The following is a 24,621-nucleotide window of genomic DNA, read 5'->3' on the forward strand; positions in this document are numbered from 1 at the left end:
TGACTTCCCTCCCTCTCCCAACGTTGGCATTTCTTAAGGATTAAGCATCTTTCCTTAGGCTAGGAACTGATTGCTGAGCTCACCTGTGACCGCCCAGCTCCAGACAATCGACTTGAGTCCTGCTATGCCCACTGAGATAGCAGACCCACTACCTGCTGTGTCCATCAAGTGCCGACAGGGCAATCTTGTGACTATTGTGGGAGGGACATTTCAATCACATGTGAAACACCCTGTTTGGCGGTATATAACCACTATGTGCACCCCACTTCTTTGGTGCCCTTTCTTCCTTCAGGAAGAAAGGCACCGGGCCACGGTTCCTCATAAAGCTTTGTTTAATTTTCTCTTGCTATTCTGTCTCATGTGAATTTAATTCGTTCTCCAGCCAGACGAACCCAAATTTGGGAAGAGGAAATGTCTTCCTCCCCTACATATGTTTTCATCAGTCAGGTAGTCCATGTTGTGCTGTATTCACAACAAACTCCTACGTCTCAGCTAAAAATAACCAAGGTTTATTTCTCGAACATGCTCCATGTCATCAGGGGCTGGCTCTGTATTATCCTTGCTCAGTCTGGAGGATTGAGTAGATGGCAGCTAAAAGATGCTCGATCCAACTTCTTGCACAACTGCCAGGCAGGAAAAACACACTCCTACTGTTTGCCAAGGTTTGTCTGGAAGAGACAGCCTCATTTTTGCTCAAGTTTCATTTGCCAAAGGCTCACAAAGTCACATTTGTCTTTAAGGGGCCAAGAAGATACATCCCTTCTGTGTGCCAGAGAAGAGCCGACAATATCTGGTGAACGGCAGTAATAATAACTATACACTGTGCTCTATTGTGCCTTCCAAAGCTTATTTTTGCTTTTTGTTTGTTGATTTTTTCAAAAATTCCCTTCAGTTATGTGAGTTACCGTAAATCCTTCTAGTCAATTTCTTTAATAAGAAAACTGAAGTTAGCCAGAGTTAGCTTCTTTTGCTTAAAAAAAAAAAACGATCTAACGCATTAGACTTTGCGTTATAAATGTCACTGAGCGGCTTAGGAAAGTGAACTTCAGTTTACACCTTGGGCTGGTTTTCAAGAAAGGGTACACACCGATTTTTGAAGGATAAGGTTTTAATAGGAAAAGAAGCAGGGCATGGCATGAGCCAATATTTTGATCCAAATAATTATTGGTGACTGCAGCATGTCAGGCAGGGAGCCAGCTGTTTTTGCATATGCTCTCTAAGTCAATTTTAATTCTTTATAAGAACAATATGAGGTGAATCTTACTATTCATCACTTACATATGCAGAAACTGAGGGTCAGGGAGGTGAAATGACCTGTGCAAAAGTCACTTAACTAGCAAATGATGGCTTTGTTTCAACTCCATCATCTGATCAGGCAGAGGTGAAAGAGAAGAATGCAATGTGTGTTTTTGGGTAGTGGGTACTGTTCGGTTTGGCAGGACTGTGGGATACATGAAAGGTGGAGGGGCCCTTGAGTGCTAAGGCAGAGAGTTGGAGTCTATCAGGTAGGCAGTGAGAGGAAGGTTTCTGCATCAGAGAGGGCACTGGTGGAGCCATGCCTCAGAAACATTGATCTGCTATTCTCCTCTACGATGAAGAGAAATGAGGCACGCTGGAGGCTTGGAGACCAGTTGGAGGAGCATTGTAAAAACTCACATAGGCCTGAATGGGCATGGGTGTTGGCAATGGAAAAAGAAAAAAGTATTCCATCCAGTCTCCAGACACGCAGGGAATTGCTGAACGAAGTCTGAGTTCTCCCTATGTAGATAGCTCGTACTTTTCATTATAGGTTTCTCAAGAACTTGCTCCCAGAAAAAACCTGGATGGAGAACAAAACAGGTAAGTGCCCAAGTGAGAAATCTACAAAGCTCCTCTCCCCCAAAATCACCTCTTCCCCATCAGTTGTGGGGCCTAACATTTCACCAATGGGGTTCCGTTCTTTCAAGAGTCTCTTATTTAAGTAGGACTATCTGTGGACAAGAGGGAGAAGGGACACTGGGAAGTGTCCTCATTAGCAGCATCCAGGCAAGTAACATAAATGTATGAGGGCACTCTGGGGCGGGGGGGGGGGGGGGGGCACCATGAAGAACAGGGCACATGCTCCATATCAGGGGGGTCTTTCAGTTCTGGCTGAGGGGCCCAAAGTTGCTGGATCCACTATTTCAGCAGAAACCTCATAGCCAAATTTTTTGGGAAAGTCCTCAATTTTAAAACATGGCAACCAGTTTAAACTTCTAAATATCACTGCGCTGGCCACATTCAGCTCTTAATTTGTTACCAGTTTGCCACCTCTAGGTTAAATGTTAGTACCATTTTATCAAAACCTTTCCAAATTTGAAAGCACATGTTTAGTAAAACTAGCTACAGAGCAGGTTCATTTGGATTGCCGAGAGCGGGCACAGAGAAGTCTGGGAGCCGGGCAGGGACTGTAGGGAGGCCCCTGGACCACGTGTTGGGCATCCTGGCGCCTGAGCTTTGAAAGGGAGATGGACCACGGCAGTGACAATATTTGCTGCAACCGGGCCCTCCTGGGCGACCACCCAGAGCTGGGCTTGGAGCCGAAGGAGGGATGGGCAAGCTGTGCTGCTCCCAGCTCCAGTTGGCCCCTTCCCATTAACATTACAGGAGTGCAGTCGCGTGGAGTTTGAAAAAGCATCCCTAGTTCCACGAAATGATTTACAGGACACCAGACTCTGCATTTCAGAGGTCTCCGGTGTACCATAAAAAATATATTCTAAAGGAATAATCTTTATCTGAGCTGAAGCTGCAGTGAAGGAAGCTCACGTCCAGCTGAGAGCAGCCGTGAGCTTCTGTTCACTCAGGGAAAAGTCTGCGTTCATGTTATTGGAGTAGCATTTTTTTCTCTCTTTGGCACTAGGTATCTAGTTAATATTTAGACATTATATACATTTTCTTTCAACCGTTGTCCCTGTTATGTGATCAAACAAAACCGGAGATGCCAAGCACACCAGCCCTGTAGGCGAAAGCAGACCCTCCAGGCACCCAGCTGTGGCTAGCAGGGTAAACAGGACTCACTGGAGCCAGCCTCTGGGAAAGACTGGCGCCAGGTGCGTGCAGGGCCAGCCCCTGCCCCCAGGAAGCAGAGTCCGCTGGAGTGCCTCAGTTGATAGCTCTGCCTTTTCCTGACATTCCAGCCTCGCGTTTCCTCTACCTCCCTGAGCAAAAGGAAACAGGAAGCAAAGTCTAGTTTTGAATGTTCCAAAGCCTTCTGATGTTTACCATTCCCCCCAGGAGAGGGAGGTGAGGGACGGAAATCTCTCTGCAAAGAAGATACTTTTTAATTCAATGAAGCGATGCACAGACACAGCAGCACAGCTTCTCTCTGCTTATAAGGTGTTCAGAGCGATGATAGTCTCAGTCTATTTTGGTCCAGGGAAATCTGAACTCCTTTAGCGGCAATGGCCCCCAAGGGGCGCATGTGCATCTGTGGTTCAGGGTGTCGAGGAGGAGACAGCCTCTCCTTTTGGAGCAGAAAGCACAGTCAACCGGTGGCGGGACAGAGGCAAAAGCTCTAGGGCAAGGAAATCTGGGGGTTTGTGTCGAAGCTCCACCAATCAGGAGCTTCAAGCTAAGATGGGGAGGCTGGAAAGATGGAAGTTGGGATGGGAAACCTGGTACGGACAAGAAATTCCTCCTGGGTCAAAGGCTCGACGATGTCCAGGGAGGGAGAAGGGCGGGTCACGGATGGACCGAGTTTGCCTGGAGTCCCATGAGAAAAGGGGAAGCGAGAGCTCACCACCTTGTGGCCCCAAGCTTCCTGTTGGGCCGCACTGGAGGCAGGCGTCGGGCTCTAAGTCCCTGAAAGTATCTGGAGAGAGAAGGAGAAATTGGCGTCCCAGGCTCCCAGGGGAGGGGAAGCACGCGGGGTTGGGCGGGGAACTTCTCCAGCATGAATGTGGTGCGGGGCGGGGGGCGGGGCGGTGGAGGGGCACGATCTCCGCTTTGCCGGGTGCCCCAGGCGTAGCGCACGCCTCTGTTCCGCGTCCCCCTCCGCAGGCGCGCGCGAGGCGCACTCCCCCTTCCCTCGGCGGCGCGGACCGCGCGCCCGGGCCCCTCCGCCTCCCCTCCGCCTCCCCTCCGCGCCTCTCTCTCCCCGCAGAAAGTTAGCAGCGGGGAAGGAACTCGCGGCGGCAGAGGTTGAAGCAGGAGCCGCGTCGGAGCCGGGGAAGCGGGGGCGCTGCAGACGGAGCAGGTGAAGCCGGTGGGTCCGCGCCTCCCCCTCGGTCCCCTTGCCGGAGGCTGAGGGAGGTGGTGGGGGGCCACCCGGACTGCGCGGGAAGAGTGGGGAGGGGAATCATGCAGCCGGGCTCTTCCCCGGCGCAGCGAGATAGCGGCCAGGGCCGGGGGTGCAGTGGCGTCGCTTCATGCAGCCTGGGCGGGCGGGGGCGCTGGCGGCGGCTGAAACCATGTCCGGGCAGCGCCGGGGGCTGCCGCCGCGAGCCCGGAGCCGCGATGACCCCGTGGCCCGCACCTCCTCCGCCTCCACCTCTGGCCGCGCCGCCGCCGCCTGGCGCGCAAGCTGCTTTTTCTCTGCGCCTTGTCCCTGTCTGTCACCTACCTGTGCTACAGCCTCCTGGGCGGCTCGGGCACCCTGCAGTTCCCCATGGTGCTGCAGGAGCCGCCGAGCCCGCCGCCACCCTCTCTACTACCGCCCCCCGTGCGCCTCGGCACCCCCTCGCAGCCGTCCGCGCCGCCGCCGGACAACGCGAGCCGCGGGGAGCCCCCGGAGCCCTCCAAGCAGCCCTCCAAGCAGCCCTCTGCCCCCGTGGCCGACGGCTGGGGACTGGCGAGCGGCAGCGGGGGCGCTCGGGACACCTGGCTCCGGATCCCGGTGGCCCCTGTAGAGATGATCACGGCGCAGAGCGCGCTGCTGGAGAGGGAAGCGCAGGAGTCCAGCACCACCCACGACGAGCTCGCAGGCCGGAGAGCGGTCAATGGGAGCAGCGAGAGGGGTGGCGCCCTCAGCACCCCCAACTATGGGGAGAAGAAGCTGCCACAGGCGCTCATCATTGGGGTCAAGAAAGGAGGCACCCGCGCGGCTGGAGGCGATCCGAGTCCACCCGGAGGTGTGGGCGGTGGGCATAGAGCCGCGCTTCTTCGACAGGAACTACGAAAAGGGGCTAGAGTGGTACAGGTAGGACTCTGGGCTCGGCGCAGGGGATAGATGCGTGGGGAAGACCCAGAGGGAAAAGCTGCGGCTTCCCACGCCCTTCGACATCCAGGCACCTCTCCGAGAGCCCTTCGCCCCACGAGGCCTCTGCGGACCCTCGCGGGGCTGCTCGGGGGAGCGCGGAGAGGGCTGGAGGCTGGCCAGGGATCACTGTATTTCAGGGCTAGGGGAGCTGGTGTCACACTGCCCTGCCTGCCTCAGTCCCCTCACCCAGGGAGGTGCTTTCTGAAGCTGCCTAGCTCCACGCCTGGGAATCCCCAGCCCAGGTGCCCGCGGGGTGTTTCCCAGCCCAGGCTCTTGTGGGGCTCTGCTCTGCTGCGTTGGGGACACTAAGGCATGAAGCAGGATAGCTAGATTGACTGAAGGGCTTTGAGTTCTCCTGGAATGTCTCAAAATCGCCCTCAAATGTATTTGCGTGTCTGGAATCCGACTTTAGTATTTTCAAGTTAGAGCAAAATGAACAGGGAACGGTTAAAAAGATGACGCTGGTGAGTTTTGGCTTGGTAGAAAAGACTGAGGATGTTCCCCATCTCCAGGACTTTCTATCCCCAGGTGGCTGCAGGAACCCTGGGTTGCTTTGGCATCAGGAGCATCAAGGTCTGCACGACAGTCGGTGCCCTAAGAGTTTTTACATCCTGCACCCCTGCCCTTTCTAACCGGCGCCTCCTTCGCAACAGATGTTCATCTCCCTTCTCTGCCACAGTCTCCTAGCGATGAGGGAAAGGAGAGGAGAGTAGAAAGTTAAGTGCAGGTAAAATAAATTAGTAATCCGGCTTTCTTGCCAGCCATAACATTTAAAAAACACTGGAGCAGATGCCCCAAAGGCAAACATCCTTTGCTCCCCCCCCACCTTTTATCTCTTTCTGGAAAACATCTGGATGGCTGGTCCCATCTCTGTTGCATCTCAGTAATTAATTGGAGTTGTCAGCCAAACACAGATTTTGTCAGCTAAAGTGATATTATCATCTTCACAAGGCCAATAGGTAAAATAAGGATTTTTTCCTGACAAGGTGCCTTGCTGTTGAAGAGATGTGCTTTCTAAGTTTAAATTACAGCCTGCAAGAGTTTTAGAAATAACCTAACTTCAGAAATATATAGTAAGTGTGTATTATATAATAATATATATTACTATATGTGTGTACTATGTAATATATATTATATATGAAAATATAATATGTATTGATTGATTTCTTCCACTTTAAAAAATACGCCTTATGCTTTCAAAGCTTGAGAGAAGTACATTTAGGCATAAACATTCCAGCCGGTTAAATGGAAACAGTAAACGTGTCTGTCAATATCTTGTCTGTTTCAACAGCGAGAACTAACTAATTGCAACATTTTAGGAGGCCTCAAACAGCCCCTTCCTATCAAAACAGAAGCCAGTCAATGCCTACTTGAACTGGAAAATCAGTATTTATAACATTGCAAGTCATGGCTTCCAGTTTGCGATTAGAATTACAAAAGGTGTTAGGAGGATTACTGCAACAACAGCAAACCAGAGAAAGGAGGAGATGTTTGGGAAGGTTTCGGTTGTTTAATCGTTGGTTGTAGGAATGTTCTGATTTCTGCTATGGGGTTGCTTCAGCCCTCTGAGGGTCACTGTGCTCTTTTCCAGTTCTAATTTCAAAGCTGTGTATCTTGTGAGAAGTGTCAGATGCCCTTTGGGGGAGAGGAAGGCCTGAAGATCAGACCTTTCCAACATGTGTTGTGTTGCTTTGCGGCAGCTGGAAATAGAGATGGGGTGTTTGATTCAGGTGACTTGAAGTTGATGTAGGGTGCATGGTGGAATGCGTGTCAGGAGGTCCCATCGTAGGGTCTGGAGAATTTTCTGAATGAAAGGATAGAAGATGCCAGATTTTCTCATGTTCTTAAATACTGCTGTTGGGAAAAGAAGGTATGAACCGGCCTCGCTGTCATGACATGGTTACTGAAGATGTCATTCCAGCTTTATGGTTCTCTCAGCCATCACTTGTGATATTTGGGGCATGGTGTCAATATTTGGTAGCCGCCGTATAACTGTTACGCTGAAGAGACATGGATAGAGCTAGATTCCCTTGATCCTCACTTCAGAGGACCACATGGTATCTCTGTGTCCTCGATCTGCTACTCCAGAAATTCACCCATGCGAGACCCTTATGATGCTCAGTGGTGCCGATTGGAAGTGCTGGAGGAGAATCTCTCCAACATAGAGGGAATCATTAGCCACCCAAACCTGTCTGTTGAGAAGACTCCCAGAAACCCCTTGGACCCACAGTTGCTGAGTGTGCTGGGACTGGCCTTGGATAGCTCTCCAGCCTTACAAGGGACAGCAGTGTTTTGAGGACATTTTCATTAGCTCTGTCTCTCCTCTCTTTCTCCCATGTAGGAAGAGGGGATGACAACCTCACTCTGTTGTAGAAAAGGAAACAGTGGCATTGATTCAAACCAGTAAAAGACACCTCTTGGTTCCCTGGTACAACTCCGTCTTTTAAATGGTGACATCTGTACTTAAATGGTTATACCAGGTATTCTGCCTGAAATCTTACTCTACTGTTTGAGTAGTTAGAGATCCACAGGTTAAAGACTTTAATTTTCCCCCCATTTATTTGTTTTTGTATTTCTTTTTGTTTTTGGTGTGCTTCCCAATAGCCTACTAATTCTGCAAGTGTTTCTGGTTGCTGTGTTTTCAGCAAGAGGGAGAGCAAGAAGAAATTAGGGCTGCTCCCAGCGCAGCTGGCTTTGGGTTTCCTCATATCCAACTAGGCAGCCCTAGCAGATTTATTTCTAGTGTCACTCCAGTTATGTTTAAATCTAGGTTTTGCTTTCTCTCATGCCATCAATCTAATGTGATTTAAAAACACATCTGAGATGAGACCATGTGCATTTGGTTTTCAGGGCAGGATAGACTGATGGATTAGGATGTGTGTGTTAAAGCTACGGAGAAGCAAGCCTCACTTGGTGGATGGACACAGGCCAATGATTAATAAGTGGGAGTAGGCTGAACCCTCCACTCCTTCCTCCCTTCACCCACCTCCCCCAAGTAAAAGGGTAAAGCCACAACACATCTTTCAGTATGAGCTGATACACAGTGTCTGGGCAGAAAACTTAAACTGATCTAAGGGATGAGACCTTGTGGCAGGCCAGCTGGCTGCCACGGCAGAACTCATCAAAGTGACAGAGACGACTCGAGCTGTGGTCTCCCTCGTGGTTTACAGACTGTACAGTAACCACGACCGCTTTGCTTTGGAAACCACTCAGCTCCAGGGCAATGGGAAGTCACCCTCCATGGTTTCAAGTTGTCTTCATTGGGCCGCCAAAGAGGAATGTGCGAACTTAACCACTGCGCCACCAGGCCGGCCCCAAATTTATCTTTCTGAACAAAACAAAAATATTTCCATTGTTTATACCTTCTTTACTGAAGCATACACCTGGCTTTTGTTGAATACAAAGATGTTTTCCTTATTAATTTTTAGTAGAATTTTGAACCCTTACAGACCTTAGTGAAAACTAAAAAGTAAGCAATTATGTACTATCTTTTATATTAGCATTCTAAGCGCTTTTTATAATTTCTAAAAACATGTTATTTCATAGTACAATCTTTAAAAGAATACAATATCTAAGCATATTTTAGTTTCTCTGTAATAAGAAGCCAAAAGTAGATAAACTTAGACATGTTTAGTGACAATGTTTCAATAGGTTACTGTATTTGAAAATTACCCAGATATCTAAAGAGTTTTTTATCATTTAATTTCACCTGGCAAAACTTCAAAGTTTCAAGTTAGCAGAAATATTTTGGAAGTGATTTTAAATACACATGCCATAACACATAATTGTTAAAAAGTTCACCCAACACTCTTATCTTTTTCGTGTCTATTTAGTTTACTTGTTCCCAATAATTATTTAGGTTGCCTGCAAAACTTCATGAGACATTAGACAAAATTAGCCATCATTTTAACTTATTACTTTGCTAACAAATTTGGAACAAGGATAACATGGGCTTATTTGACTAGTAAACCTAGGCTGCCTGTCTGCATCATATCCAATGTTGATAACTTTAAGGGCATGCTTACTTTAATCAAACCAACAAACTTAACTAAGCTTCTCTTTACCAAAGATTATTTCATATCATGTTAACTTGAAAGACATTTGGGTGGTTTCTATTCCATTTAGAAATAATTTATGTAAGTGCTTACTTTAAACCAACTGCATATAGTTCTTTAGAAATTATACCATCTGGAGATAAAATATCACACATATAGCACACATAGAGACAAAGAAAAACTCCACAGCTATTGTTTTAAAATTACAGCTATGAATCAGGTACAGTAATACAAAGCTCCCTGGCTATGAATCCAAGTTTTGTTTTAGGCCTTTTACTAATGTTTTGTGGAGAAGACACTCAAGATGCTAGATTTTTGGCTAAGCTGCTCTTATGGCCATTTTTCTTTCCTTCCTTTTTTACTTTTTTTCCTCAGTCCTAGGAATTAATGATGGGCTAGATATTCCCTGGAGGGTTGGCAAGCTCTTTGAGGTAACTGAAATGGGTGGAACCTGAACTGTCTCTAGAGCTGCATTCCCAGTCTTGCAAGGATTTTTTTAAGGACAGTTGCTCTTGATTTCTGAGAAATTGGGTTGTACCTCAAATGACATTATAGGTTGATCTACCTGTCCAACTACATCACAAAGGCACAGAGAAACCACTCAAGTATTCTCCAAGATGGAGTTTCTGAGGCATAACTCATCCAATTGAAAGTGTTTCACCCAAGTGGTGAGTCTCCGGGGATGCTTGGGTTGTCCCCCATGATGGTAAAGCCAGTGTCAAACTGACAGTGGGCCTGGAGAAGGGTGCAGAGCCCAACTGCAGGTGTCAGTATACTTATAAGATTTAGTCAAGTCCCATTCAACCTGGGCACTTAGTCCCTGAACCAGCACGAGGCAAGCCAGGGAGGCAAGAGCCAAAGGCTTGGAGAAAGCTGGGAGCTGGGGCTCCCAACGCCAGGGTTGAGAGTTAAGTCCCTGATAGAAAGTTTTTCAAGATTTTGATTTTTCAGAAGTTTCAGGTTCTGCTCAGGTCCAGCTGGAATTTAACCTTGACTTGGCGACAACAGAGGAGGGGATGAATGAGATAGACAACTAAGGGAAAGAGGTGACCAGGCCTCGCCCTCATGGCCTCTTCCCAAGGGTTATCAAGATAACATAACATAACAAACATCCCTACAGAAGTAGGGGGCCGGTGTGGAAAGGAAAGGGGCCGGTGGCTGGCTCCCTTGTGCCTCCCTTGTGCACAAACTAATAAACTTTTACTTTTCTACTCCCATTTGTTGTCTCTCTTGATTTCTATCCTGGGGGACAACAAGAACCCAGTGCGCTGGTAACAGATTCAATAGTCATGCTCATGCCTCCCAGGGGAAAGTGGTCCCCAGCATTATTCACACATGGTATCTGGAAAGAATGAAAGAAGACAGAGGAGAGGCACTGGCATTTCTTGAACCCTTGTGATTGTGGTGGTGGTTGCTTTATAGATATGTTATCACATCGGGGTGTCATGATGAGGCTGTGAGTTAAACAGCAACAATCCTGGTTTACAGGTGGCTCCTGGAGGGTGAACCACTTGCTCAAGTTTGCTCAGCTGGTCATTGGTTGAGTTGACCACATCTGTCCAATTTCAGAGTGCTTGGTTTCTTTCCCTGTACCACGCTGCCGCACAGAAAGTACTAGAATGTCTTTTCCTTCTTTCATTCTTCAAACATTCAATAACGTTTACCAGGTGCCCAGTACTGTTTTAGGTACTGAGGATAAAGTGGAGAACAAGACAGAGGCAGGACCTGTTCTTGTGGAAATGGCATCTTTTAGTAGGGTGGTAGAGGAGACAGCAAACAAACGAGTCTTTCTTTTAACCGTTTTAATGTGGCTATAGAAAACTTAAAATGACACTTGTGACTCCCATTGCATTTCCATTGGGCAGGGCTCCTGTAGAGCAGTGCTTTTTAAACGTGAAATGCACATGGATCACCTGCGGTGTTGTTAACATGCAGATTCTGATTCAGCAGGACTGGGGAGGGGCCTCAGACTCTGCATTTCTAACTTCCCAGTTGATGCTGATGCTGCTGATCCCTGAACCTCACTTTGAGAAGCAGGAGTCTAGAGAGTAATTGGGGTGTGTGTGTGTGTGTGTGCATGCACAGATATTATTTTAAGTGAAATGGTTAGGGGAAACCTCTCTGTGGAGGTGATGTAAATGAAATGAAAGAGTAAGATCCTGCCATGTGAAGATCGAGGTGGAGAGGTTTCCAGTAGAGGGAACAGCAGGTACAAAGGCCCTGAGGTGGAAACAAGTCTCATGGGTTTACAAAAGCACAGTGTTTGGAGCTGGCTAAAACTGGGTTCATAACCTGGTTTTGCAACTTAATAGTTGGATGATCCTGGCTGGATAACCTATTTAAGGTCACTCGGTTTCAGGTTGTTGATCTGAGAGTAATTTCTTACTTGCAGGATTTTTGGAAGGAGTAAATGAAGTAAAAGTGAACGTATTTTCTAAACAAAAAGTGAGTATCCTAGAGCAGAAAACCAAATGGACCCAACTACTGGGTTTTTCCATTTCTCAAATCATTTTGGTCTCATATGCTTTACCTTCTATCACTGCTATCATACTACTGACTGAAGAGTCTCTTATTGGGAATATTTTTGGGAAAAGTCTAATAATGATTGGCTTTGCAATCTACATCTTCTTAATGTCTTAAACAAAGGGTCAGCAACTCAGATGCCATCTGGGCCCACAGCGATTATATAAATGAATGAAATAGACCAGGTGGGGAGAAACTGGGACGCACATTCTCTGTCTAAACCGGCAGCCACTGCTCCGTTCCAGCTACTCTTTTCCACGTGCAAATGTGGCGTCAGGGTTATCAGATCTTCCACTTAGTAAGAGAAACTGCAAAGCCAGGTTTAGACGTGAAATTGTCTGGTTCTTAATGTTGGCAACAGATCGAAATTTCTTCAAAGCGTGGTGTGGGCCAGGACTGCGGACAAACAAAACCCACCTGTGGGCTGGATACAGCCAGCCGGCCACCAGTCTGTGACTCTGGCTTAAACTCATTTCAGAAAGTAATTGGCACACCCGTACCCTTTGTAGTTGTCAGAATTATGGCTTCCATGTGCTATTTTGTTTTTTTTCCCTCTTACAGATTTTGCAACAGCGTGGGGGAAATACTCCCAGATATATTGCAACCCCAACAAAAGGAGCCCGATAGAAACAGAAGCATTGAGGCAGAAAAAGACAATTCACAAATAACTATCTCATTTCTTCCCAATGAACATTTTCTTGAAGGCAGGAAAATTCTCAGCTGTTCACTCATGAATCAGGAGTCCCATATTTGATCCATATAAACTACTTATAAAACGGATTCTGGTCAGGTGGACTGAGTATGACATGAGAGTTAGAAAAACTGGGTCTGGTTTTGCTTTGACAGATAGTTTTATTTGATGCCAGGTTACTTATATTAATCTGTTTCTTTCTTTCGTTTTTTTAAATCTGTTTCTTATCTCATGAGGTTACATTGTCTCCATAGGGTCCATGCACCCACTATAATACTATGGTTCTAGAACAAACCTCTGTTAGACCCTTCAGAGGAAGGAAGAGAGCAGTTAGAGGCAACATTGTTTGGTGCCTGTTTTTGTATCTCTGAGTCAGAATCCACTGCATCCTCTTTGTGTGACCCTGGACAAGTTACTTAATATCACCAAGCCTCAATTTCTTCATCTGCAGAATGGGCTCAATATGACTGATTTGCAAGGGATTATGTGAGGATGAACTGAAATGGCATTTAAAGTGCCCCCACGCAGAGTATGTGACATAAATTTCTTCCTCCTCTTCTCTCCCCTTTGTCTCCTAATTTTCCTTTGCTTTTCTTCTTCATTTTTCTTAGTTCCTTCCTTCTATCCTGCCTATCAGTATGGCTGGCCCAACAGAGAAAGCTGTAATGCATTTTTCATTAGGATATCATCTTTTATTTCAAGATTATGTCTGAATGAGGGATTTCAAGCCCTTAAGCAGCTCTTAAGTAGCTCTCCAGAGAATAATGCAAACCAGATTCCAGAATTTGGTCTACTGTAACTTGAGCCAAAGGAGGAGAAGAGTCTGATTTCCTGGGGTACCTGCAGCCAGCCTTCTCCACTAAGGGGACGGGGTATGGAAGGGGGCAGGCTCTGCGGGCTTTCCTGCTGATGTTTTCTTGAGCCCACAGTAGGAATGGAGGCCGCCTGCCCTGGAGAGGGACTGAGGCATTTAGAATGCCGAGGGCATGCTTTGCCTTCCATTTTTCTGCAGAGCTGAAGGCATTTGAGAAGGTAGGACTGTTCTAGAAGACCCTGCCAAACTCCCATTTGAGATCAAACTATGTTTGAAATCAAACTATGATGAGATTTGGCCAATTTCACTGGTGTTCCCCAGACATCATAACATGATTTAATTATTTTTACATTTGTAAGTCATACCAGGCATTTTTCATTTTAAATTGAGTCAAGAGAGGGGCCTTGAGACTTTAGGTGAATGAGAGATTGCTAGGGTTGTACGTTAGAAACTTTTCAAGGTTTTGGGTTTGCATAATGGATGGTATCTCTGAAACGGATTGAACCACTGCCCTGTTCAAGTCATCTCTTGATTCCATTGGTTTCTGTGGTTTGACAAGCTCCTCTATAACTGCCTTGGGAATTTCAATCTAAAATTATAATTCACTAAATCAGCTTTTCAGCCCATTTGCCATGAATTAAAAGCAGGCGCTTGATTTTTTTTCCCTTAACACTCACTAGTTAGGGTTGCTGTTGTCCGGAGCCGCAAAGGGTGAGGAATGATAGGTACCGCCAAGGCTATTTGGTTGTTTGAGCAATCAGAGTTTATTGATAAAGGGAAAGAGAACAAGGAGCGGGGATAAAGAGGAACAGAAGAAGGAGCGGGGAAGCACACAGCAAATTGGTACTTACAACATCCACACCACAATCAGCCAGGAAGTCCCAATAGTTTGTACAGCGGGCGGATTTGCCTACAAAAGACACACACAGAGTTACAAAATCAAATACAAGATTAACGAAAACATCTGCAATAGAAAGGTTGACAAGGGACCTCCATCAAAGAACATATCTTTATGTCATAAAGGGTTCCTATAAATTGAAAAGAAAAGGAAGCAATTCAACTGGGAAAAAAAGGGCAAAGGAAATAAAAAGGAAATTTACAAAGTCATCCCAACAGCCATGTAGGGGCACTACCCTGAGTGCCCTTTAAGAGCCATGTGTCGTCCTGGGCAGGATGCCAACCATCTGGACAGGACGCCCAGCTGCTGAAATTTGTAAGGATCCCAGGCCTGGCCAGCCTGGATCTTACTTTATCTCACTCAAAGACCATCATGTCTTAAAGAAACACAGAGCCCCTCCACATGAACTACTGTTCCTGGGAATGCTGGCCGTATCAGGGACAGCTCCTCTTGGCAAGCATATAGCCTTTGTGCCCCTTCCTATAGAAGCAACCCCCTCCCGACCTGAGGTAGCAGGTGCACACTTCCATCTAGCCGGCCACCACTGGACATTCCCTGTAAGTAACTCCTAATAAACCCCTATGTGTTGTTTGCCATCTCCAGGTCTTTTCTTTGGTCTGTCTGCAGCCTATCCCACACCGCTCACCCAACTGGGCATGGGGCCAGGCAGGCCAATAAAACTAAGGAAAGATACTCCAGCCACCTCACTAGCCTTCAAAGTGATAGAAAGCTTTAAAATAATAGGACATCATTTCAGCCTATCAGATTGGTAGAAATTTTAGAAAATAACAATACCCAGTGTAAGTGAGGGTGTAGGGAAAGAGAATCTTGACCCACCTTTGTGAAAGTAGGAATTCATAAAGAGGTCTTGAAGAACAGTTGGGCAGTAGCTAAAATTCATAATGGCCAATTCTTTGAGCAAACAGTTCCTGCAGATATGCACATATACATATGTTTCCTACAATCCTGTTTAATACAAAAACATGAAAAAGACAGCAATCTAAATGACTATCGGTAGGAAAGAGATTAAATGGACTTTCCACGCAAAGGAGTACTATAAAGCCATTAGAAATAATGAAGTAGATTCCTACAGGCCGACATGAAAAGACAGCCATGATTTACTGGGTATGAAAAAAAGCAAGTTGCAAAACAGTATGTATAAATTATTCACTGTTAATTAAAGTTCCATGTAATCTATAATTCAACAAATACACAGTGAACTACAACATATATTTATTCGATGTGTATATACATTCATTCAAAAAAGGAGTACTGAACCTCTTTTGTGCCAGGCCCTGGGTTGCATTTAAGTGTGCATCTATTTACCTGTCTCTGGGTATACTGCTCATCTGTAGGAGAACACACTGAATAGTGGTTATCTTCTGGGGGTGGGTGAGATTATGGAGGGTCTTTACTTTCTATTTCATATATTTCTACATTATTTCATCAAAAGGAACTCAAAGTATTAGATCTTTTGTTACAGATAACCATTCTGACACAAATATTAACCAAATATGTAGAAAATGATAGCAAAAGTGTGGAAAAGCAAAGAGGCCAGCAAACGGCAAAGCCTGAATAGGTTCTACTTCCAACTGTATGAGGGAAACCAAGGATGGGGGAGATGTTTTCTGTACAAACTTAATTGTGAATGTGATTAGCAGAAGGAAAGAAGGACTGAAGCACTGTGGCTGTGTGTAAAAGGCAGCTTATCGAGCTGTGATGTTCCTGATGTTATTGTGTTGACCATCCGAGAAGACCATCCTCTCTAAGCATGTTTTCTGACCTGATTTTTTTTTTTTTGAGGAAGATTAGCCCTGAGCTAACTACTGCCCATGCTCCTCTTTTTGCTGAGGAAGATTGACCCTGAGCTAACATCCGTGTCCATCTTCCTCTACTTTATACGTGGGACGCCTACCACAGCATGGCTTGCCAAGAGGTGCCACATCCGCACCCGGGATTGGAACCGGCGAACCCCGGGCCGCCGAGAATATGCGCACTTAACCCCTGCGCCACCGGGCCAGCCCTGATCTGAATTATTAATAACCCCATTGATCTTCTCTCTGTCAGACAAAGACTGAAAATGATGGAAGATTCTGGAAGAGGTTTACCATAAATTGAAAGGCTTAGAAATGAGGAAGTGTTGTTGGAAACACTCATAATTAAAACTTGAGGGGAAAAGTTGACTGCAGGGGCTGAGGAGGTAACAGAAGTGAGGGAAGTAGGTAAAGTATAAGACAACGGGGAGGGGTGAGGACAGAAGTGGAGAATGCACGACCCCTCCCAACAAGGCGGCCGCTGCTCAATTATTGCCACGTAGGAGTTCGGGTCTAATGTTGCCAGATGTAACTTTTCCAAGGAAAGCTGGAAATCAAGATTCTCATGAAAAATCTCCTGTTTTTGAAATGTTGGCAGCTAATTTAAATTTTTTAAAAAAGATTTAAGATTGGGGACCTGTGGACATTTAAGAAGAGTCATACGAGCAATTGTTCTAAATTCCTCCATGGTAACTGCAATAAAAGTCTAAATGTATCAGCAGAAGCACATGCTGTATGACATCATGTATGCACACACATGCCCACAGATACAGACCATCTTTAAGAAGGAAAGGGGGGAAAGCCAAAACAGTTACATAGTCCGTACTGTATCACTTAGGTCAAGGATACTTACCCATTTGAAGTGTCTCCTCTGAATGTAAGTCTAAATTGGTTTTTGATAGGAGAGACTTGAATCTATGGGAAGATGGGAGAGAGAAGGATAAGTCAAGCAGCTCATTTACTCTAAAAATGCAGAGGCCCACTACAGAGATGGGACTTGTATACTGCTACTGTTCAAAGCAAGGGCCACTACAGAAGGCCTTCTGTTTAATTACATTTGACCACGTACAGCAAAAATCCAGCGGATACAGCTCTCGGGTTAGGTCAGCTAAGCATTACACTCAGAATTTGATGTCAAATTGCAAACTGATCATGAAATACTTAGAAATAGCTACAGATAGGCTAGCACGCATTTTCCAAATGTTCCAGCATTTTTCAGGTCATCCCAAGTTTCTTGCCTCTTCTCAAACAAAATTTTTAAGATAGCTATTGTTTCTCACAGATAACAAAAATTGACTTTCACTCAGACCTAAAGTTCAGTAACATTTATGTGATAACTCCCTCAATGAAGAATATGTAAAAAATCAGAAATCCGAGAGCCAAATTCATTATACCAATAACCATACACAAACGCCACTGCGTTTTTCACCCCAGGAAACCGTGTCTGGCCTTGATTTAGAGCCTACTTACTCTTACTTCACTCAGAGTTTTAACAAGCTTAGTAGTACTTTGCAGTTCCCAGAGCATCAGAATTGCCATATATTATCCAAAAAGCCTATTTAATGTAAAATGCAATTTTATATTTGGAAAGGGTAAAAAACTTATTTTCCTAGGATAAACTAGAAAAGAAAAAACATTTCCAGTTTGTGAGGATTAGACATCTCTAAAGGACAGGTAGAAACTTTTGCGTTTATTAAAATGTTTAAATATAAGAATTAGAATTTTATTTAAATAATTTTAAAAGGAGGGAGTACAGGTTAAAACTAAGTCACACACCACATAATGACGTTTCAGTCAACCACAGACCACATACGTGCTAGTGGTCCTTCAATATTAGCACCATATAGCCCAGATGTATAGTAGGCTACACCATCTGGGACTGTGTAAGTGTAATCCACGACGTTCACATGACACTGAAATCACCTAGCAATGCATCTCTCAGAACGCATCCCTGTTACTGCTAGGGGACACACGACTGTACTGAGAAACCTTGACCTTGGGCTTGAAGTCAGGGTTTAAAGCTCAGCTCCACCCCTTCCTAGCCAGGTGACTTTAGGCAAATTAACTTAACTTCCTTGAGCCTCAGTTTCCTCATCTGTAAGAAGGGGCTAATAATAGCACTAATTCATGAGTCTGCTCTGAGGATTGAATGAGACAATCCAAGTGAAGCATTTAACACGGAAAGCTCTCGGCAAAGATGAGCAAACTCATCATCTACAACTTTGCTAACTCCTTGAAACCTCGACTCAGAATGGCCCCCACATATCTCATATATAATAAATGATTAAGTTCAGTTTCCCATTCATTCATTCATTCAAAAAATATTTACTACGTATCTTTTCTGGACCAGGTACCTTTCTGTGCCCTGGGATAAAGAAGTAAACAAAATACACATTATGTGAATTTTAATTCAGATTACTAAACTATGATAGGTCACTTTTTAAGTGTTCAGAGAAGTTACATGAATGGAGAGAAGAGTCACAAGGGAGGGTATTTTTCATTTTGAAGACTGCAAGACACACTGGAATGAGGGTCTCGGGGCAAGAAAGCAAGTGAGGAGAGCAGGGCCCTAAAATGAGGTCTCTGGCACTCAGACCTGCTGTCTACTGAAGGCTGGTTCTGAATTCTACCAGGCTCTCTCTTCTGGCCAAAGCCACACTTACTTGATGCTGTGTAGCTTTCTCGTGACTATCACCGGAAAGTCAACTTCAAAATATTTCCTTGGGAGAAGACCCTCATCCTGAGAAAAAACACAGTTATCTTTATAATTATTTATTCAGTCATATATTCACTGATCATCCTCACAGACCAAGTACCAAGGCCCGAGGAGCAATGGGGTATTTAAGGATTTTAAATCAGGGGATGATATGGTCAGAAATGCATTTTCTAAATTACTTTGGTCTCAGTATGAGGAACAGATGGCACAAAAAATTAGGAGGTTACTGTGGTCACCTAGGCAAGAAGTAATGGGCAGCCAGAACTGGGGATGCATCCACTGGGATGGAGTGGGGAGGAGCAGGAGGCACTCTGGACGTAGGATGTAACAGTAAGCAGCTTGAGACCAATTAGAGAGAGTCAGGAAATCAGTGTAGTGGGTATGGACAAGAATCTTTTGGATGAAATGAAATAAAATAGCAAATATCAGAAAGCATCACATGAGGTGAGGGTAAGTACTATTTTGTAATATATTTATTTTTTTCTCTGACAGTGGAGTATACTGGGGTGGTAAAGGACAGGGACTCTGCAGCCCGGGTGGACAGGGTTCAAATCCCAGCTCCACCACTTGTTCACTCTGAGGCCTTGGGAAAGTCACTAAACTCCCTGAGCCAAGGCTTCCTCATTTGAAAAGTAGAGAAAATGATGCCACCTCGTGGGGTTGTGAGGATTAATGAGGAAATACAGGAGTGAGAGAACAGGGCCTGCACCTAGTAAGCACCATGTGTGTGCCCTTATTATTTACATACATCAGTACATAGATGTGGGTGCTAGATTGGGATATACATTTATTTTTTACTGTGAGCTGCAGTAAAAAAAAAAAACTGTGAACACCTCACACATAGAGACACACACACACGGCCCTGCTTCCCCCTTCTGCTTTCCCTAGCTTGGTTGGTACTATACCCTTCTCCCCACAGTCACTCACTGGTCATCCTAGAATTCTCTCCGTCTCCACCCTGTTTGATCAATCACTCAGCCCTGCCTGCTGACTATCCTAGAATGCATCCTCTCCTCTTCCGCTCTGTCCCCAACTGCACAGACTCTAACAACATCCCTTTCTGATCTCTTTCAACGACACACTTCCTGTTGCCTGCAGCAGCTCTTCCCACCTCTAAGATTGAGCTAAGATGCTGGGTGCTCCACAACCTGGCCCACCTGCCCACCTTCTGGCCTAGTACTCTTTTAACATCCCTGCTCCCATCTGTGCTTATATTCCAGAAATGCAGAACTACTTATTTAAAAAGAAATTTGCTGATATCCAGAACCTGGTGGTGGTGTCAATAGAGGGTGGAATAAAGAAAAAGGAGGAATAAGGATGGCACCCTTGTTTCTGCCCTGAGCAACTGGGCAGGAGAGAGAACCATTTATGTAGACAGTAGTAAGAGATGGAGAGCAGTATGGAGGGGCAGCAGACCCCCTGATGGGACAGCATGATGGGAATGGAAATCATGAGCAAGCATTTCCTAGTAGGAAGGTGACCCCTAAGGGCAAGTGTCAGAAATGTGAGATCCAGCTCCCCCACCCTATGCAGACACTAGTCCTCAGTTAAAGTCCTAGGGGATCTGGAGGGGTGGGGGAGGAGGAAGGAAGAGAGGGAGGGAGGGAGAGAGGGAAGGATGGGGCAAGAGAAAGAGAGAGAGAAGAGAGGAAGGAAAGGAAGGTACGAGGGAGGCAGTGGCGGAGGGTGGGGGGAGGAATAAACAAGACAGTTTCCTGACATCAGAGGAGCTCCCGCCTATCAGCAGAGTAGGGCTATGTAATCTACTTGAAGATCCGTGGAGGACGTGTTTAGAGGATGTGTGGAAATCGCACCTCCCACCTGGCATGGTTCCCTGGCTGCACCAGCAGAGGCTTAGCTGCGAGTCAAGGCCTTCTGCTGCCACTGCTACGTGAACTTGATCTGTATGACCTCAGGGGCCCAGGACTGGAGCGTTGAAGACTCCCATGTTCCGGCAGCGGGCAAGGGAGAGCCAGCCGGTATTGTCATAAAGAATAAGGAGTGAGTGAAACCATTAAGGGGTTTCCTGACTTTCTCTAGGAAATTCTACGAGACCTTTCAAGAACTTTTACTCGCAGGGTATGGAAAGTTAAAGATAGTCTAAAATTTCAGAAGACAAAGAGAGCAATTAAAAGCAAATGAATGACAGATAGCATAGAGTCCTACAACTCAAATGGGTCTTCTGACTTTGGAAAGAGCTTTCCCTGCAGTAGCTCACTTGATCCTCCCAAGGATTCTGAATAAGAGGGCACTGTGGAAGGGAAGCTTCCAAAAGGCACACCTGGAGCTTTTAAGAAACAGACATCCTCTTTCTCGGCTTTCAGAAAAGGGCAAAATGGCTGTGGGAAGTGATACTTTCACTTTTTAGTCTGTGATTCTCTAGGCCCTTCTGACACTCCACTCCCAAGTAGCTCACACGTCTCAAGGAGGCAGGGAAGACACCCAAGACTGACTATAAGTACCAGAGGGCAGCCAGGAGCAGCCAGGAGGAAGGGTACCACTTAGTCTCAAAGCAGATCCAACATGGCCGACTGTTTCACAGGCCAGCAAAATTGACAATCCTTCCCCTATGTACTTGACCTTTCAGTTTGTAGAAACAGAATTCAAGAGACACCAAACAACTGAGGCCCCTTAAGAGTTTCACTCACTCCTTATTCTTTGTGACAATACCGGCTCTCCCTTGCCCTATTCTTGCCCGCTGCCCGAAGATGGGAGTCTTCAACCCTCCAGTCCTGGGCCCCTGAGATCATACAGAGCAAACTCATATAGTAGTGACAGCAGAAAGCCTTGACTCACAGCTAAGCCTCTGCTGGGGCAGCCAGGGGACCATCCAAGGTGGGAGGTGCGTGAGACAACAAGACCAACAGACAAGATTTTCCTCACTCTTTTATAGGAGCACATATATTTCTAAAACAGGGATTAGCAAATTTTCTGTAAAGAGTCAGAAATAAGTATTTTAGCCTGTGAAGGCCAGACGGTCTGTCATAACTGCTGGACTCCGCGGTCACAGTGCTAAAGCAGCCACAGAGAATATGGAAATAAATGGGAGTGGCTGCATCCCATAAAACTTGATTTCTAAAAATAGGTGGCAGGCTGGATTTGGCCCATGCAACCTCGGCTCCAAAAGAGCAAACATAATAATTGTTTTTCAAAAAAGGAGGAACTTTAGATTTTAAAAAATCCCTTCAGACCAATATGATTATCAAACAAAACAAAAAACTTCCACAAAAGACTTTCAGACCCTGTGCTACTCTCCTTCCTCACTACTGACAGACAGCCTTTTCCTTGGAAGGAGCACGTAAGCCTCTGTGTACCTTGCTCAGAAATAAAAATCTCAGATTTATTAATTATTAACTCACTTGCAAGACGGGGAAAAAACCAAACCATGGGACCAGTCAAAAAGGTGTCAGGCCCAAAGGAGGGATTTCTCCAGCGGCCCCTGTGAACACTGACACTGCACATTCGCTTACGCTGCATTCTCTTCCAGTTCCTTCTGCTACACCATGGTCCCCGTGTTACACAGGCACAATCAACCTACAGAAAAGAACCGCTGGAACACCCACAGGGCTGTGTGTAGAGGAAAGGGGAAGGAGTCTGCAGTTCGATGAGCTGGGCTCCAATGTTTGTTCCACATTCCAGTGCCACCAGATATCCAATTTGGGGAAAGACACAAGCTCTCGTAGCCCCACTTTCCCCATCTGTGTAAAGCTCTCCCCTCTCACAGAGGTCTCATGTTAATTCGTGAGGCCATGTATGTAAAAGCACCTCATAAATGTTAGTTATCTTATCCTAAATGAAGAATGCAGAGGCAAGCGTTTAATACTAAGACCATGTTGATGCCACCGACTTCTCCCTTGAGTAAGAGAAAGGCTGGGAGCTCTGATGACTAAAGGCCATCTTATCAGGTGAGCTGATTAGGGACAAAACAGATATGCAGGTCGGGTTATGCCCTCACACTCTAATTTATCTTGGTGTACATCTGGAGAAATCTGGGGAAATGCACATACCCATTACTGCCACATGACTGACCTGATAGAAGACCCTAAAAAAATCTGTACAAACCTACAAAAAAGAAAATACGATCAGTGGAATCTTCGTAGGGCAAAGGTTTGAAGGCAAAATTCCACCCCAGGAGTCAAAGCCCAGTGCTTTAGTCCTGCTTCTGCCTGTAATGAGACCCAAGTTTCCTGTCCTGTGAATGCAATTACACCTGCTCTTGAATCCTAACAGAGCAGGTAAGGGATCAAATCACAGATTGGCTACAAAAGGGCTTTGTATCATATTATCATCGCCCAGAGAAATTTTACCTAAACGCTGCTATGCTGACAATAAAATCTTAGTTATTATCAAAATTACAAAGGCATGTGCTCTTTGTCTCAGCAATTCCACTGGCAGAATTTTCTCTCCTGATATATTTCCACACATGCAGGGGGAAATATATACAAAGATTTTTTTTATAACCCTGTTTGTAACAACAAAAGATGAGAAACAACCCACATATCCTTCACCAGGGCCCCGGTGAGATAAAGTACGGGGCTGATGGGGGTTGTGGGGGGGGTGTGCAAGCAGGTGGGGACAATGGTGGGAGACAGGCTGTCACTGCATCCCTTTTAATATAGTTTTAAAAGTTTTGAATATGGTGAAAATCTTCACAAAATCAAATTTAAACAACTGGGGAAAAAAGAGGGGGGATATTAACTTACCTTTAATGTCCAGAAGGCTGTATCCATCCCAGCCCCCAGGTTTATAATTTGGCACTGACATTCTGTCTTCTGTAGAAATGCCTTTATAAGCTGCCTGATGCCATGGACACGAGCAAAATATCCTAACAGAGAGAGACAGAAACAAGCTGTCACTCAGCGATGAGAAATAATCCCTGCAAAGCTCTCTGCAGCAGGAGAGCCAAACAGAGCACTTCTGCCCTTCCTCGGGGTCAGCAGATTATCCATGACTTTATAGGAGAAATAGCAAATTTTAAATTCTCTTCTTTTTTTTTTCAGCCGTTTGAACCAAAGTAAGTACAATCTATTTAATGGCAGAATTAACTATCCTAAGAAAAATAAAATGCACTATAATTCTACTTACGAAAGACAAGTATTTTACATGAAAACATCTGATCTAAATGTTCCTCTAGGAAGTGTGCCTTTTCATAGCTATAGTAAAAGCTACTTAGTTCTGTGGTAAAACTCGAAATTGCAAGGTCACATGGAAAATAATATTTTTAGGTCAGGATATTGGATGGATGAGTGTCGAAGCAAAGAAAGCCACACTTCTTATTGTGTTCCTGTCATCTCCACCCTGTATAGGTTAGAGCCTCGGTGTCTGTAACATGGCATCACAGATTGGGGGAGGAATGCTTGTCTAACAAATTGACTTGTTAAGCTCTGGGGTGGGGAGCTGGGCAAAGGAGATGAGAAATAAAGAAGAACAAAGGAAGATAAAGTCTGTCTGTGTTGTAAGGCTGGCTGCTCTAAGTGTGACTATTTTAAGAACAAAATTTGAGAGTGGCATTTAGAAACTTTTATTGTGGGGCTGGCCCTGTGGCTGAGTGGTTAAGTTCGCATGCTCTGCTTTGGCGGCCCAGGGTTTCACCGGTTTGGATCCTGGGTGTGGACATGGCACCACTCGTCAGGCCATGCTCAGGTGGCATCCCACGTAGCACAACCAGAGGCACAACTAGAATATACAACTAGGTACCGGGGGGCTTTGGGGAGAAGAAAAAAAAGAAGAAGACTGGCAACACATGTTAGCGCAAGGTGCCAATCTTTAAAAAAAAAAGTTTTATTGCAATTTGACACAGGAATCTTATGCCTGTTGAATCTACTAGTAAATAATTTGGGCTTGTATTTTGCATGTCTTATTCATTTTATTTTGCTAGTAAATCATTTTTATTGT

At 45.4% G+C, this 24,621-nt stretch overlaps 1 protein-coding gene and 1 long non-coding RNA gene across 52 annotated transcripts in view; one reads left to right on the forward strand and one right to left on the reverse strand.

Moving 5' to 3' along the window:
* Window positions 1–24,621, forward strand: part of LOC138917966 (heparan sulfate glucosamine 3-O-sulfotransferase 4-like) — an 87,660-nt gene that overhangs the window by 61,328 nt on the left and 1,711 nt on the right. For 38 of the 50 annotated variants that reach the window (XR_011426675.1, XR_011426674.1, XM_070237004.1 and 35 more), the window contains 4 exons: window positions 1,790–1,839; window positions 4,121–4,222; window positions 4,591–5,155; window positions 23,727–23,740. Coding sequence is in view for 41 of the 50 variants with exons in the window: in XM_070237004.1 (XP_070093105.1) it covers window positions 4,625–5,155; window positions 23,727–23,740 (545 nt within the window). In the remaining 9 variants the exon portion in view is untranslated. Of the gene's footprint in view, window positions 1–1,789; window positions 1,840–4,120; window positions 4,223–4,590; window positions 5,156–5,727; window positions 5,943–11,662; window positions 16,735–23,726; window positions 23,741–24,621 lie in introns of those variants that run through there. The other 12 variants (XR_011426678.1, XR_011426676.1, XR_011426679.1 and 9 more) reach the window with 11 other exon arrangements.
* Window positions 14,039–24,621, reverse strand: part of LOC102151048 (uncharacterized) — a 28,391-nt gene continuing 17,808 nt past the window's right edge. The window contains exons 3-7 of one of the 2 annotated variants that reach the window (XR_011426684.1): window positions 23,430–23,551; window positions 18,674–18,750; window positions 16,864–16,925; window positions 15,034–15,162; window positions 14,039–14,208 (exon numbers count right to left, since the gene is read on the reverse strand). This is a non-coding gene — a long non-coding RNA (uncharacterized lncRNA). Of the gene's footprint in view, window positions 14,209–15,033; window positions 15,163–16,863; window positions 16,926–18,673; window positions 22,789–23,429; window positions 23,552–24,621 lie in introns of both variants that reach the window. The other variant, XR_011426685.1, reaches the window with a different exon arrangement.

Source organism: Equus caballus, chromosome 16 (genome assembly GCF_041296265.1).
Source record: "Equus caballus isolate H_3958 breed thoroughbred chromosome 16, TB-T2T, whole genome shotgun sequence".
Taxonomy (NCBI): domain Eukaryota; kingdom Metazoa; phylum Chordata; class Mammalia; order Perissodactyla; family Equidae; genus Equus; species Equus caballus.